Raw genomic sequence first — 16,337 nt, 5'->3', positions numbered from 1 at the left:
ATATTTTTGGGGATTCAAAAGATGAAAAAAATACTACTTTAAATTTTATATAATTTTTAAAAATAGATTCCATTGTCCTACGCCCCGTTTGGTTTGATGGATTAGCAGGGATAGACTAATTTATCCTGCCCAATCCAGCGTTTGGTTCATTTTTAAATAAACCTACCTTATCCCTCCTAGGTATGATTAAGTTATATTAGGTAGGTTAAAATAATACCTCCTCACCCCCTAGGATTATTTATCCCACTCTTAATACCTCCTATTTTTCCAATTTTACCCTTCTCCTAAATTCAAACTCACCACCACTTCCCGCAACCACCGCCGCCTCCACGACCGCCGCCGGCCGACCACCGACGGACCGCCGCCCGCGGCCGACCACCGACCGACAGGCGATGAACTGCCGACCGCCGGTCGAATACCTGACGACAGCCAATTAGCGACGGTTTGAGACAAACCGTCGCCGATCTAAACAAGATCGGCGACTGTTTTTCAAAAACCGTCGCTATTAGCGACGGTTTTTCGTAATCCGTCGGTAATTTTCCGACAATCGTTTCCGGCCATCTCACCCGCCGACCTTTTCCGGCATACCATTTCCGCCCGGCCGCCGGCCGCCGCCACCACTGTCGCCGTCGCGAAGAGAAAGGGCAATTTCATCTTTTCATCAATAAATTCAAAATTATCCTACACTTAAAAATCTTACCAAACATAATATTATTTTACACCATATATTACAATCCTACCACAATCATTTTCTTTATCATTTACGTACTAATCATTAGTTTATCCTATCCTTCCAACCAAACGCAGCCTTAAAACCAAACTAATCAACGTGTTTATCCACTGAGATATGTGTCAGACGCACATTTTTGTTTCCTTAGATGAAATGATTCACAAAATTTTGAGTCAGTATCAACTCATAAATAAGCTGGAGCTCAGAAGAAATTTCAATTCCGGTCTAAAGACGAGAGTACTTTTTTTTTTCTTTTTTTTTTTCTGTTTAAAAGAAAACAGATCCATATATGCCGAATGTGATGTATCTCAACTCGCAGTTGTGCCACAAATGTATTAGCAAAATTAGTGGTAACTGAAAATCTATGCCGAAAACAGTTATGATGCCAAAAAACAGTGAATTTTATAATATCCCATACAAAATTTGATTCCAAATAGCTCGAAGGAAATAAGTAACTGCACGCTTTTCTGTATGGTAATTAGTTCAACGCAGAAACCTGCATGATAAAATGTGCTTCAGGCTGCACTTTCTTTCTTGAGCTTGGCAAGTTCCTGTCTGACGACACCAGCCCTCTGCAGCTTCAAACAGGCTATCAAACTTTGAAAGCCAAGTGCTGCTATATGATGATAATTAAGTGAAAATATATATTTTAGTACAGTATGTATTGGTGTGTGACATTTTTAATCTCGTGTATTTCGTTGAATCAATTACAGTTCTTTAAATTATGTTCTTTTGATCAATTTTAATCTTTTTCATCACTGTCACGTAAATAAATAACTAATATCATTATTAAAATTTATAACTATGTTGTCAATCACACATATATATCTCGAGAATTTTTTTAAACCACATACTTGCAAAAATTTAATAATAAAATTGGTCATTTAGTATATTATTTTTGGGTGAATGACTAAAATTTTTCAAAAAAATATAGTTACAAGACTATAATTGATTCAATGAAACATTCAAGAATCAAAATAACACACACCAATACATACTGGACTTTTACCGAAAATCAATGTACATAATGCACTCATGCAGAAGATAGCAATGCTAGAGGTATGACTCAATTCAATACTATGAAGGATTCGAGGTCTCCACGGAACATCCTAAAGTAGAGAGATTGTAGAATTGAGAAGCACAAAATTGTAGATTTGAAAAACAGCTACAAAACCAATAAGATAATTACAGCCCAACCTGATATAAAGTAAAAATAGAATCGTACAACGCACCTTGATTTTGGCCAGCATTAACTTGAACCTATCAAAATCATTAAGAGCAGCCCTTCTCTTTTGGACAATCAGCTTCCGACCCCATGAGCTGCTCTCCCACTTGTTCTTGACATCTGCAAGATGAGTCAGAAGGGCATCAATTTGCCTATATATGCAGTCAATGAGCAACGATGTTTTCAAAATCTATAAACCCACCAGCGGCTTCCATGGCAGCTATAAGGGTCTTCTTCTTGGGAACCCTTTTAATATCAATTTTTATGTCTGTGAGGGAAAGCCTCTTGAAGTTCATTTGGCTCCGGACAATGCCAGGGGCATCCACAAGTGCCTGTCATTTTGGCAAATGGCTAAACAACTAAGTACGTATTTTCATTCAACCTTGGCAAAGAGCACAGCCAGAGAGAGAGATTAGGAGATTAGAAACTAAAACATGCACATTGAGAAAAATTCGAATCAGCTGCAACATAAAACAATATTTCAAAATGGTTGTCGATGATTTGAGCATCAAGAGAAACTCATTGTGCTATAGATTTAAAATGTGGACTTGACTGTCAAACCAAATCACACTCAAAGAGACATCTGCCATCCTACCAAACACTCATTCTTTATACACCACCAGGACTAACATCCCACGGGCTGTTAAGATAAAATCAGCAAAAAGGATTGTCGTTTGAATAATTGATCAATGGATAGGAAATAGATTCTCCTACCAAGAGAAGATATGCTAATAGACTCAATGGCTAACAAATTTGCTTAGACATTGACCATATCAAGTGCTTGTAGCAAATAAAAAACCATTTGGTCATCTCTCTCCATGAGAATTGTCAGCAATCACTATCCGTAAACATGCTTTGCAATCCACAGAACACCAAACGACATTTTCTATGACCAACAAATTCATATCTCACAGTAAGTATAAATCACATGATCTAAAGCCAAGCAAAACCATCAAACAGCACATCACAAAGGGTTAATTCCCCTAAACGCAAGAGCATATAACTAACAAATGCTGTGGAAAAAAAAGCACAAAGCAACAAGAATCGAAGGCGTAAAAAACAGAAGCAACCTAAAAAGCATCACGATAATACAGCCACACATCGAGTTTTAATTGAAAGACAAGCTGCGAATGGCAGTATAAAATACGAGCGGAATAGTCACACCCGATTCTGGTCGATGACGTCAACGATGACAACAAGCTGCCCATAGTCCTTCCCGTAATTGACAAGTGCAACCCTTCCGATCTCCACGTACCTCTTGAACGGCTAAACAACAGAACCCAATGACTCAAAATCAGGCAATAAAAAATATACGATCATTTAAAAGTTAATTAAATAAAAGGGATTTTGACTTTTTAAAATCGAGAAAAGAGAGTTGAATATGTTGGTTAAATAAGATCATTAATTAGCTCGTTAAAAAAATGAAGAGTGGACCACTCTTCTACTTTTAATTTTTTATTATATTTTAAAAATAAATTTATTAAAAAAAAATGAAAAATGGAAGAGTGGGTCGCGAAGAGCACGACCCACTCTTCTACTTCTATTTTTTTTAAATAAATTTTTTTAAAAAAAATAAAAAAAATGAAGAGTATTTCTAATTTTTTTTAAAATAATTTTTTTTTAAAATAAAAAAAATGAAGAGTGCTCGACCCTCTCTTTTAATTTTTTTTATTTTTTTATGTTTTTTAAATAAAAAAATAAAAAGAATTGGTTGAGTGAGGTTTGGTTTAGGGTTTTGTTTAGGGTTTAGGGTTTGGGTCGAGTTGGGTCGAGTGGGTAGAAATTTTGATATTTTTGAGTTTTGATCATTTTATAATCTATAATCCACTTTATATATGATTAGAATGTAAATATATATAAAAAGTTTATTTGTGTAAACATTAGTTATATGTTAATTTAAGTATGTTAGTTAAAAAATTCATAACAAGTAGAAAAATGTATCTCTTATTCTAACAATGTGGGTTGAATTTATACTCACTAAAAATCTTAACAAATTTTATAATTCCACTAAAATTCATAACAAATTTTATAATAATAGAACTAAAAAAATTCCTAACAAATTTCATTACATATTCACTTTAATGAATGTATATCGAAGCAAATGAAATTAATGTTTATTGTATATAAACATTAACAAATTTTATAATTCTACTAAAATTCTTAACAAATTTTATAATAATAGAACTAAAAAAATTCATTACATATTCAGTTAATGAATGAATATCAAAGGATGTGAAATTAATGTTTATTGTATAACAAATTTTATAATTATACTAAAATTTTTAACAAATTTTATAATAATATGCTTCTCGATTCATATGTTACAATATATTAATATATATATATATGCCCATCTCGACCCACGCGACCTACCAAAATTGGGTCGCGTGGGTCGAGGTAGTGAAGCACAAGTGCTTCACAGCTTCACGTCCCAACAAAGTGTTGGGTCGTGAAGCACTTCTCTGTGAAGCTCAAGTGCTTCACAGTGAAGCACTTGTGTTTCACGACCCATGAGTCGTGAAGGTTTGTGTTTCGCGACCCAGGGTCATGAAGTCGTGAGTCGTGATACAATTTTTGGTTTCACGACTCAGGGTGGATCCAATAAATTTTATATCTCAAAATAATTTTTTTTTCAATATATGGATTTTTTTTTGATTTGTTGTTCGTGGTTAATTGTTAGCCAAAAAATGAGAGGATGGAAGGTTGAGAAGAAAAATATTTTTTGTGGAGATAAAAAATGAAATGAAATTTAGAATTGAGTCGAAGAAGATAGAAAAATTGAATAGAGTCAGTTTTTTTATTTAATTAAATTATAAATTTTATTATATATAAAATTAAAATATACTAATGAAAAAATTATTTTTTTAAACAAATTTTAAACAAATGATAAAAAGGGAAATTACATTCACTCCCTTTTTCTTAATAAACTCCTTTTTTCTTAATAAACTCTTCCGTGCCTCCCTTTTTCCTCATTTTCCCCTCAAAATCATCAATTTCCGATACTATAACAAATTAACAATAAACATGAATTCGTACAAAACTGCACAGAAAAATAAGAAAGAGCAGTTATCCCGTGCTTGCTCACCATCTTCGGCGGCGCGTGAACGGACTGACGGAGGAGTAGAGGATGCAGCCCACCTCCCAGAGAAGGTCGCCGCTGAAGATTTTATACGGGTTGGTTTTTCTCGAGGTCAGCCCAAACAAAGCTCTGGCCTTTCATAGGTGGGCTTATTAGTAGTGATTTATGTTTCTGTTTTCTAGAGGCCGACCCAAAAATAAAGCTCTGGCCTTTCAATTCATTTCTCTTTCTTGCTTGGCGTCAATAATAATAAATAATAAATCAATACATAAAACAAAAGCAATTCACTTTCCGAGAACTGTCTGTCTAGTGCCTTCTGCTTTCCGCCAATTGAACGCTAAAACCTTCAGGTAAGTTCAGATCTCTATTTCGTAAAACTTTGTGAAGATCAATTCATTTGTGCAGTTTGCTGATGTGATTGCCGCTCGGATTCATTCTTGTTTTTTTTTTGGGTTTGGGCTTAAATGGTGTTAAAATGTTTTCTCGATGCTCAGCTGCGTTTCAGATTTCTTTGTGATGACTGAACGATTTTGAAGTTTCTATTTGAGTTTACTATCCAGGAAAAATCAGACAAAACTGTTGGTTCCCCTTGTTGAATGTCCCCCATTTTCCACGGTTTCTGTTTCTTGTTGAATTATGTCTGGCTGAAGCTCCTGGAGGTGATCTGAAGAAAGATGAAGAATTGTTTTGTCTTAATTTGATTTATCTGCAACAAATTTTGTATTATCACCACATTAAATATATAGGTTTTGTGAGTTTTTCTATATAGGATTCAACAAACTAATGGCTGATTTTGGATTACTGCAACAATAGTTTTAGATGGTCCTTGAGGCTGGTGTGATCTGAATGTGTTAGGATACAGTGTCATTAGGAGTTGCATACTAAGGGCAGAATAATGTTAAGGAATTACTCCTAATGCAGAGTGTTGATTTATGGTGTATTTGTATCTCAAGTATTGCCTTGAAAGCTGGGCTTCGTGGTTTGCTTTTTACGGTAATAGGTAGAAATGGCATATTTATGTTTTCTATATTTTCACAGACATCCTGAATCTGTTTTATTTACCCTCTTCTGCATATTTTATGTTTTCATCTTTCTAAAATATGTGATATTTCACTAGTGCATTTAAGCAAGAGAGATGGAAGGCACAGTGTTCGCACCTGCATTGGAAGGAATGAATCATGTGAAGACAGAGGAAGGAGTAATGCTCACAAAGCAATTCTTGGATGTTTGCAAGCTAATTATACCTGTCATAGGTAAACTATGTGGAGTCTGGGGGCAATTCTTTTACATATTCGGGTTTGCATTGTTAGATTACGATTTACGCAAATACAATGTCTATAAATCATTTAGTAGGAGCGGAAATTCTTACCTCATTCAACCATTGTGAAGGATTATCTTGTAAAGTGTCTATTAGAAGTCTAGAACACACAGCAGCTTTTAAAATTTTGGTTTTTTAAACTTGATTCTTGTTTATTTGCTCAGAAAAGTTTGGAGCTGCCATGGCACTTGTCAAATCTGATGTTGGAGGCAATATAACTGTGAGATATTTTCCCTCCATATTTAATATATGCTAATTGAAGACATGATAATCTTCCTATCGACGATCTGCTTTTACTCTCAAAGATCTTTTTGTCTGCGTCACTTATCATTCGTGTTTTCCCATTTCCGCAGAGGCTAGAGAACAAGTATACGTCCAACACAACAAAATATAATCACCTGTACAGTATGGTACAGGAAGAAGTTGATGCTAAGACTGCTAAAGGCTCATCCAGTTGCACCAATGGTCTGTTGTGGTTGACCAGGTACCATCTCTTTCTATTTGCTCTGCAATTAGCTTTCTGTTCCTCCTATCTGGTGTTTACATCCATTGAGGCATATATTTTAATACCTGCAAAGAGGTAAATTCTTACTCATGAGCACCAGTGTCGTTTGAGAGCAGATGTAAATTGTTTTAAATTATTAGGGCTATGGATTTCTTGGTGGAATTGTTTCGGAATTTACTGGAGCATCAAGATTGGGCCATGTCTCAAGCTTGTACTGATTCCTACACCAAAACCTTGAAAAAGTGGCACGGATGGCTGGCCAGTTCAAGCTTTACGGTAAATGCATTTAAATCATGGTCTTTCCTGATGGTTTTCATTGTGATTATTTTTCACCTACAATTGGTTGTTTATAGATGTTTTAACAAAGATATGAACAAAAATTTGGCCATGGTTGATGAATTAGGTAGTATTGCTGATAGTATCTGCCTTCGTCTAAGTTTTGAATTAGCCCTTCTGACACTAGTTCTGAATTAAAACGACAGATTGCCATGAAGCTCGCTCCTGATAGGAAAAAATTCTTGGATGTCATAGGTGGCTCTGGTGACATAAATGGTGATATCGAAAAATTTTGCACTACTTTCGCTCCACTTCTTGAAGAGAACCACAAGTTCTTGGTGAGAGCTTTGACTATGAAAGATGCTAAGTAAAAAGCTTTTGATCTGTGATCCTTGTGGTTGAAATAATTTGTATTTCCTCCGCTTTTGGCAGGCTAGCGTCGGGATGGATGATCTCAAGGCATCTTAAAGATTAATGGGAGACCCGAATACTCCTTTTCAATAATTTAATCCAGTTTTATTTATATTTTGGTGGTGCTCGGGCCAGCATGTAACATCTGACTGATTCAATTATTATCTTGTGTTCAACTGTGCTTTCACATGATTATTGACTGTATACCTGGGCCTTCTTCGGCATCTATCAAGTTAGACTAAGTTTTTGTTTTTTTTGTTTATAGTTATACTACGTTTTTTCGACCTTCTTGAGATTGGAATTTTCTTCAAGCCCGTGTTCAAGTTCACGACAACATTCTTGAGTCTAAATCTCCTTTTGCGCAATGGAAGTATGTGAATCGAGCCATCAAACAGTTTTGTTTTTACCCTGGAGCCCGGAATAGTGTACAATGCATGACTGTGTTTTTAAGTCTTGGCAATGCATTGTTGATAAAGATTCTTCATTTGTCCAAAACAATGATGCTGAGGGAGACTTGGTTTGCACAAGATATGTTCTCCCGATTTATAATTAATCAAACAGTTGGGTCATTGGTCATTACTTGTAACGTTCAAAATCAACTCACGTGAGTCAAATCCATGCAAATAATTTAAATTGCTCAATTGATTTTAAATGTTTACTTGATGTAAATTATAGGATTGGAGGTTTGATTGCATGATTAAATTATTAAATTGCATGATTTCATGAGAATTGAAGATTTTATCCGAATATTCGATAATAGGTTGGGGAATTGAGATCGGGGACAACCAAGATAAAATATTTTTTTCAATAAATATTTTTAAGGCTTATCGATATGATTAAAATTTCAAAGGTAGAGTCCAAATTATTTTACGAGACGAGTTCAAGTTTATCCAGGAAGCCGTTTTGGGCAAATGAGTGACTTTTAAAGGACCAAAAGTTTTATTTTTGAAAACTAATTCTTTTAAACATTTATTTTTCAATTAAATATGTGTTATTGAGCCTAATTTACCTAAGATTGGTAGGCCCAATTGCTCATAAACACAAAGGCCCAAAGACTGAACCCATTAACATGCAAATTTTAAATCTATAAAATAGAAACCTAGGGTCTTTCTTGAGTCCATACAGTCGAAAACTTAACACAAATATTTTCGAAAATTTGAGTAGGAAAAACAAGGAGTCTTCGTCGCCCGCTCGTCCTTCTTTGCACCCCACGCCAATGATCGTACATTCGAGCTTTCTAAAATGCAAAGGCACGCTTATAAACTTCTTTGACGTGTCATTCAAATCATATTATGCTTGTTTTATTTATTTTTGTATGAAACATATTGAAGCATGAACCGTTTAACGATAGAACAAATATTTTAAACGTTTGATGATTTTACGCTTGTTTGAATAACGTTATGAATTCCAAGGACACACTGCCAATAGAATGTGTTTAAGGGCTAGGAAAAGAGTCGTTAAGGGACAACACGAGGCCTGGAGTCGAGCTTGGCAAATGAGGAACGAACCTAAGGCTTCCTTGGGTTACAAGGCTCGGCCGTGGGGGGGTTCGAGTGAGGGGCTGCGCGTAGAGGCTAGGGCTTGTCGGGACTGGCTCATCAAGGTCTGGTGCAGTCGTGGAAAGGTGCATGGAGGACTGTACCAGGCTGCCGCAAGTGATGGGAGAGTTCACAAACCCTAGGAATCTCCCCTTGCACGCACGCGGCTAGGTCCAGGAGAGGGGAGGCTCGCGGCTTGTCTGGGGCTCTAAGCTGGTCTAGTAGGGTCTAGGGATGATGGTTCAAGGTCGATGCTGGGGTTGGTGCAGTTGTGGCTCGTGGTGGCTTGGTAGGAGTGTTAGAGTAGGTGCACGTCGAGCCAAGTGTTGGCCGACTGTTCACAATGAAACTCTTTGTATAAACGATCTTTATTTTAATAATATTTCAATTTATTAATTTGGCGCATCTTTATCTTTATACCCATGCTTGTTGCATAGATAAAGTCCTTGAATATACAAATAGTAGAAAGAATATGAGATGCTCATATGATGAGTATCATGAAACTCATATTTGGAATACTGTATATTCTAAACCGTTCCTAGTCGATTCAGCCGCCACTAAGAAGGATAAAGGCCGCTCGAGTTAGAGACTAGTATCTGCGATGTGAGTACCATGTTTCATTGGTAGGGGACATTGTGATGTCCGAGCATGCAGATAGGTGCTCCTGGTAGAGTGCACTGAACAACCCTCTATAAAGGACTTTCCAAGTGGTTCTCACTTATCGAGTGGAAAAGTCCTAGTTTATGGTTGTACACCATTAGTCCTTATGACCCGGGACAACATTGAGACTCTATATGCTAGCGTTTCACTTTGACTTGTTTACCGACTCTTATGGGGTCATCAGGTGGCAAGGTTGGGTGTTACGGCGAAACATATAGGAGTCGATGCATTGTAGCCGGGGATTCACCGCTTACCTACGGGTATGGATATCCTATGTGTTTTTCATGTATGTGTGGGTTGAAATCTCTGATCAGAGTATGGTGGTAATTATGAAAGGGGTTTCATAGATTACACCATCGATGCAACCACAACATGACACATAGTATCGATTCATTGACAACTCTCGATAGACCAATAGTTGTCGAGTCGGTCGGGATATATGAGTTGAAGGGACCGTACTGTACGCTAACCATAATTGAATGGTTCTTGCAGGCATTGTAGTAGCCCGAATTCCAAATTGGGTAATTAACGGAGTAATGGTGATTAAGAAGGTTTAAGGTGTAATTTTGACCGAGTCATGATCGGACGGACCGAAGATGGTTCGGAAGCACCGAAGAGTTCGTAAGGTCCGAAGTGAGTTCGGTAGATCCGATCATTAGGTGTCAAGTGTTGATCGACACGTGGGAGTTCGGAAGGTCCGAAGTGGGTTCGGTGGATCCGATCATGAGGTGTCAAGAGCAGCTGGACACGTGCAAGTTCGGACGGTCCGAAGTGTATGATCGGAGGATCCGATCATGAGCTGTCAAGAGCCAATGGACACGTAGCGTTCGGACGTTCCGAAGTGGTGTTCGGAGGATCCGAACATGGCCTATAAATAGTGGTCGGATTTCCTCATTTTGACTCGCCAATTCAGAGAATTCCATAGCATTTCAGTCGTTTCTGACAGGTTCTAGTCTTGTTCCGAGATTTGGGCACTAGCGGGGAGCTGCTGGTCTTGTAGCAGAGCTGTGCTCTAGTTGGGAGCTAGCGGCATCAGCGGGCTAGCGACGGACGAAGGTTTGGAATTTTATCAGTATTTATCTCAGGATTATCTAGTCAAGTCTGGTAGATAAGTTTAGTGATGGTTTTCACTTGATGAATAGGCTTGGATTAGACCTGTTGTCTGATGGTTCCAGTGGATTAGGATTGCTGTGATAGAGGTACGAAAGTACTATCCGAGATATCCTGGTTGAGTATACATTCATATATGTGTTGCATGAGTATTTGCTGCATTGTTATATGTCATATGATGCATGCTATTATGTCACGAGTTATGATGCATATTGCATATCATGTTGAGCCGTATTCTCCTTTGAGATAGCCTTTACTGTTGAGCTGTATCTCTTTCGAGATAAGCTATATCTTGGGACCGCTCAGCCCTGTCTTGTGGACGCATGGACACCGAGAGTACACAGTGGCCGACGGGTCGGGAGGGCTTCGGTGGTCCGGGACATTTTAGGTCCACGTCTGTCTTGTAGTGGATGCAGTGACCCAGAGGTGTACCGCGCGGCACTATCCACTTGGCGCCTCTAGACTGAGCATTGTTGAGATCCTTTTGTGATTCCTGTTTCTTGACTACCCCGGTATCATGATCATAGCATGTGCATTTCATATAGGTCTGTATACTCATACTTTTGTACTGGGCGTTCTTATCGCTCACGTCCTCGGTTTTGTTTATTCTTGGACACCCCATTCCCACGGGGCAGGCCTCAGGTTGGACAGCTCAGGAGGAGCAGGAGGAGGACGTGAGTATCTGGTTGGTTTAGTTTATCGGTATTGTTTTGATTCGATATGGTTGTACCGAATATTTTTATTCTGGGTTATTCTAGATTTCGATTGGGTTGTATAACGTTTGATTCTTTGGCCTTTTTCCGCTGTTATCTCTGATTATTGTTAATTAGGTTAATTGCATGCTTAGTTTTTGATTAGTAGGTGATTCTGGAACGGGTCACTACATTTATGGTATCAGAGCATGCGTACGATTTTGGGATATAGATTTCTGTTTTGGGAATTCCGTTGACCAATTTACTAGTTTCCTCATTCTATGTTGTAGCAATGGCTGACCATTTTGGTGATGAGAGTAGTCAGGGAAGTGTAGGTCGTTGGGGTGACCAGGACGATCTGTTAAGCGTCATAAGTTACCGCATGTTTCTCTAGACGTCATTCTTTCTGTTTCTACTCCGATGGGTCATTCGGTGTTAGCGAAGCGTCTAGTGATGGGTTGTCCTTTAGATTTTGAGGGTAACGATGTTGTTATTTCGTTTTGTTCATTCTCTTGCCTAGATTTCGAGGACGAAATCGTTTTAAGGGGGGGAGAATGTAGTAGCCCGAATTCCAAATTGGGTAATTAACGGAGTAATGGTGATTAAGAAGGTTTAAGGTGTAATTTTGACCGAGTCATGATCGGACGGACCGAAGATGGTTCGGAAGCACCGAAGAGTTCGTAAGGTCCGAAGTGAGTTCGGTAGATCCGATCATTAGGTGTCAAGTGTTGATCGACACGTGGGAGTTCGGAAGGTCCGAAGTGGGTTCGGTGGATCCGATCATGAGGTGTCAAGAGCAGCTGGACACGTGCAAGTTCGGACGGTCCGAAGTGTATGATCGGAGGATCCGATCATGAGCTGTCAAGAGCCAATGGACACGTAGCGTTCGGACGTTCCGAAGTGGTGTTCGGAGGATCCGAACATGGCCTATAAATAGTGGTCGGATTTCCTCATTTTGACTCGCCAATTCAGAGAATTCCATAGCATTTCAGTCGTTTCTGACAGGTTCTAGTCTTGTTCCGAGATTTGGGCACTAGCGGGGAGCTGCTGGTCTTGTAGCAGAGCTGTGCTCTAGTTGGGAGCTAGCGGCATCAGCGGGCTAGCGACGGACGAAGGTTTGGAATTTTATCAGTATTTATCTCAGGATTATCTAGTCAAGTCTGGTAGATAAGTTTAGTGATGGTTTTCACTTGATGAATAGGCTTGGATTAGACCTGTTGTCTGATGGTTCCAGTGGATTAGGATTGCTGTGATAGAGGTACGAAAGTACTATCCGAGATATCCTGGTTGAGTATACATTCATATATGTGTTGCATGAGTATTTGCTGCATTGTTATATGTCATATGATGCATGCTATTATGTCACGAGTTATGATGCATATTGCATATCATGTTGAGCCGTATTCTCCTTTGAGATAGCCTTTACTGTTGAGCTGTATCTCTTTCGAGATAAGCTATATCTTGGGACCGCTCAGCCCTGTCTTGTGGACGCATGGACACCGAGAGTACACAGTGGCCGACGGGTCGGGAGGGCTTCGGTGGTCCGGGACATTTTAGGTCCACGTCTGTCTTGTAGTGGATGCAGTGACCCAGAGGTGTACCGCGCGGCACTATCCACTTGGCGCCTCTAGACTGAGCATTGTTGAGATCCTTTTGTGATTCCTGTTTCTTGACTACCCCGGTATCATGATCATAGCATGTGCATTTCATATAGGTCTGTATACTCATACTTTTGTACTGGGCGTTCTTATCGCTCACGTCCTCGGTTTTGTTTATTCTTGGACACCCCATTCCCACGGGGCAGGCCTCAGGTTGGACAGCTCAGGAGGAGCAGGAGGAGGACGTGAGTATCTGGTTGGTTTAGTTTATCGGTATTGTTTTGATTCGATATGGTTGTACCGAATATTTTTATTCTGGGTTATTCTAGATTTCGATTGGGTTGTATAACGTTTGATTCTTTGGCCTTTTTCCGCTGTTATCTCTGATTATTGTTAATTAGGTTAATTGCATGCTTAGTTTTTGATTAGTAGGTGATTCTGGAACGGGTCACTACAGGCACTATCATGTGATACCTAGGGAATCACGTAAGCGATGCTGCTAGGCGCTTAACGTGATTGGTTGGGTACTATCAGACTTGAGTTCTGACGTTCTTACTATCAAGGAGTTGATAAGTAAGAATGGAGCAATTGGGGTATGCTCGAATAAAGACATGTTTAGTCCGAATCACATTGAGATGTGAACCCACGGCTAGTTGTATCAATGAACCATTGAGGGCCACACAAGTACTTGCTTAGTAAATCCCGAAGAGAAGTAAAATAGTTCAATGTGTTGAACGGCTTATAAATGTGTTTATAAGCGTAAAGAAAAAATTAGAAGTATGACTTCTATGAGAGAAATATAAATTTTAATTAATGGAAGTGTTCCTAAGATTAAAATTTGGCCAAGTAAATAATGTAGTTGAAAATTGTGATTTTCATAAACATTATTGTGGACTAAATTAAATTAATTCAAGTGTTGAATTAATTAAACACTAGTAGACCTAGTAGAGTCTAAATAATTAAATTAATTCAAGTGTTGAATTAATTAAATAATATTGAGTCTTGTAGAGCTCAATTTAAATAATTATTTAACTAGTGGCACTTGAGTAAAATCAAGTAATATTTAATTAATCTCAAATGTGTTTGAGATAATAAAATTTAGTCTATGGTTTTTAAATGTGTTAAAAACCATATAATATATAAGTGAGACATGTAGGGATTGCATGCTTGGGAGGTGAAGAGCCTTGATTACTTTTTATTAAAATATTCAAAATGCATGCAACTTTTGAGAGACAACTTTTCACAATACCTAGGCTATTCTCCCACTCTCCCTAACACATCACTTGGCCGAAAATTGGAAGGATTTTTCTCTCCATATTTTTCTTCTCTTTTGTTCTTCATTTCTTGGAGAATAAAATCTTCTCTTTGAAAAATCTTCAAGTTTTTCTAGTGCAAAACTTGAAGGGGTTTACATAGCTTGTGGTGGGCCTAATTCTTGGAGGATTGGAGGTGGAAGCTTGTAGATTTTTCAACCAAGAAGAGCTAAAGTATTTATACTTTAGTTGGTGTCATTCATCAACTCTAAGGGGTTGATAGGTAAATCACTTGAACACCCTATGCATGTTTTTGTGATTTTGCAAATATTACACAAATATATTATGGGGGCCGAAATTTTTATGCCAAAAATTATATTTTTCGCTTCCGTTGCGTTTCCGGCCTCCGTAACCGGTCCGCTTTCAAGGAGAGGGTCACGGCCGAGGGAACTAAGGAAGGGAGCGCATGGCTTGGGCTGGTGGCTAGGGGATGGTGCGCTGGGTTAGGCTAAGTCAGTAAGGGTCCAAGAGGCACGAGTGAGGGTCTGGTCCATCATGGGCTTGAGTTGGTGCAGTCGTGGCTCGTGGTGGGTTGGTAGGAGAGGGTCGCGGCCGAGGGAACAAAGGAAGGGAGCGCACGGTTGGGCTGGTGGATAGGGGCTGGTGTGCTAGGTTAGGCTAGGTCAGTAAGGGTATAGGAGGCACATGTGAGGGTCTGGTCCATCATGGCTCGGTGGTGGCTCGATGGATTTGAGCTGTGGTTCAATACAGATAGGCGAAGGTTCGAATTTTGGGTTTTTAATGGAATGGGCTCGAACCGTGGGTACAGGGGGTGGCTCGTGGCTCACGATGGTATTTTAGGAATGAAAAGTTCATGTTTAAAGTTTGGAATTAAAATATTAAGTTCGAATTAATTCGGAAATTAAACACTTCACAGTTTAGTAATTAAATAAATAACCCGAGTTTACGTTAAATAAGAATATTAGAAGTCAAATATAAGCTTAAATAATTATTTGGAATAGTCTCGAGACAACAAAAGTGAGGAAGGTCACAATCAAGGATTTTTGGGTCTAGGGTCAAAACTGTAATTTTACATCTGGGTAGTACAAAAAGGGTTGACAGTGTCCTAAAAAATCATAGCACATGCTAAATGATATTTTAAAAACATTTATGATGAAATTATGGGATCTCGCAATTTTATGATAAGGCTGTATAATTTTTACTATTAAAAATTCTATTTTACAAATATGGAAAGGATATGATATTTTATGATTAAAAAGAAAAGAAAAATATTTTATAGGATGTTAATTGAACGTGAAAAAAAGGACATAATATAGGAATATCGTGAGGGAGAAGGCCCTAAAGGGAGTCCGTTTATGAGAGAAAGCTCAGAGGGAGCCCAACGATCGTATTTCTATTTTACGTCGGTGCTTAGTTCCCGTCTCCATGCGCAATAGTGAGCTAAGACTGATCAGTCGACCACATGATACAGCTAGTCACTTTCAAGGAACAAACTTCACCAGAAAAAATATATGATGATGAAAAGTTTTACGATTAAATAATTTATGATTACAAGCTTATTTTCAATAAAAGTATGATGTTATGCATGTGCCTGTATATGTATTATTTGTTACTCATGGTTAGAACGTGATGATTCATAAGACTCACTAGGTTTGGATGGTTGCATGTGAAGATGATATTGAGGGAGGCGCCGACGCTTGATTGAATCGAGTCCGCCAGTATACTCCCGAAGGACATTTATTTTTCGCATTGGCTTGATAGTAAAATTTTGAAGTAAAGATTTTGTTAAAAATATTTAGAGATTTTTATATTTTATTTTGAAAGTTAGTTTGGTTTTGTTAATGGTTGACGTGAGTTTTTGTTAATTGACGATTTAGAGATTTTTATGCACAATTTTAAATGTTAAATTAAATTTCGGATT

At 38.2% G+C, this 16,337-nt stretch overlaps 2 protein-coding genes across 3 annotated transcripts; one reads left to right on the top strand and one right to left on the bottom strand.

Moving 5' to 3' along the window:
- Positions 1-859: 859 nt before the first annotated feature.
- On the bottom strand, positions 860-5,185 carry LOC140831126 (large ribosomal subunit protein eL14z-like). The gene is made up of 5 exons (XM_073194914.1): positions 5,041-5,185; positions 3,120-3,221; positions 2,158-2,287; positions 1,963-2,075; positions 860-1,302 (listed from the first exon to the last, which is right to left on the bottom strand). Exons 1-5 carry the CDS (start codon positions 5,041-5,043, stop codon positions 1,246-1,248), a joined length of 405 nt encoding a protein of 134 aa, XP_073051015.1. The 5' UTR covers positions 5,044-5,185; the 3' UTR covers positions 860-1,245.
- Positions 5,186-5,248: 63 nt separating this feature from the next.
- LOC140831113 (glycolipid transfer protein 1) lies at positions 5,249-7,800 on the top strand. 2 transcript variants are annotated; one of them, XM_073194893.1, is made up of 7 exons: positions 5,249-5,384; positions 6,152-6,287; positions 6,517-6,572; positions 6,706-6,836; positions 6,998-7,133; positions 7,340-7,471; positions 7,566-7,800. In XM_073194893.1, exons 2-7 carry the CDS (start codon positions 6,170-6,172, stop codon positions 7,599-7,601), a joined length of 609 nt encoding a protein of 202 aa, XP_073050994.1. In that variant the 5' UTR covers positions 5,249-5,384; positions 6,152-6,169; the 3' UTR covers positions 7,602-7,800. The 2 variants fall into 2 exon arrangements, with proteins under 2 accessions (XP_073050994.1, XP_073051002.1); XM_073194901.1 differs by having other exon boundaries at positions 5,305-5,384; positions 6,162-6,287.
- Positions 7,801-16,337: the final 8,537 nt, after the last annotated feature.

This window comes from Primulina eburnea, chromosome 1 (genome assembly GCF_022965805.1).
Source record: "Primulina eburnea isolate SZY01 chromosome 1, ASM2296580v1, whole genome shotgun sequence".
Taxonomy (NCBI): Eukaryota; Viridiplantae; Streptophyta; class Magnoliopsida; order Lamiales; family Gesneriaceae; genus Primulina; species Primulina eburnea.
Note: the sequence above shows the minus strand (reverse complement) of the source record. Positions and strands in the feature narration are given on the sequence as shown.

Bases quoted from the DNA above. Each gene is read 5' to 3' on its own strand.
- LOC140831113 (XM_073194893.1), top strand. From the start codon at position 6,170: ATGGAAGGCACAGTGTTCGCACCTGCATTGGAAGGAATGAATCATGTG. The intron at 6,837-6,997 runs GTACCATCTCTT...TTAAATTATTAG, and splicing joins GGTCTGTTGTGGTTGACCAG to GGCTATGGATTTCTTGGTGG. The intron at 7,472-7,565 runs GTGAGAGCTTTG...CGCTTTTGGCAG, and splicing joins AAGAGAACCACAAGTTCTTG to GCTAGCGTCGGGATGGATGA.
- LOC140831126 (XM_073194914.1), bottom strand. The intron at 2,076-2,157 runs GTGGGTTTATAG...CTCATCTTGCAG, and splicing joins AGCTGCCATGGAAGCCGCTG to ATGTCAAGAACAAGTGGGAG. The intron at 1,303-1,962 runs GTGCGTTGTACG...TTGAAGCTGCAG, and splicing joins TAATGCTGGCCAAAATCAAG to AGGGCTGGTGTCGTCAGACA.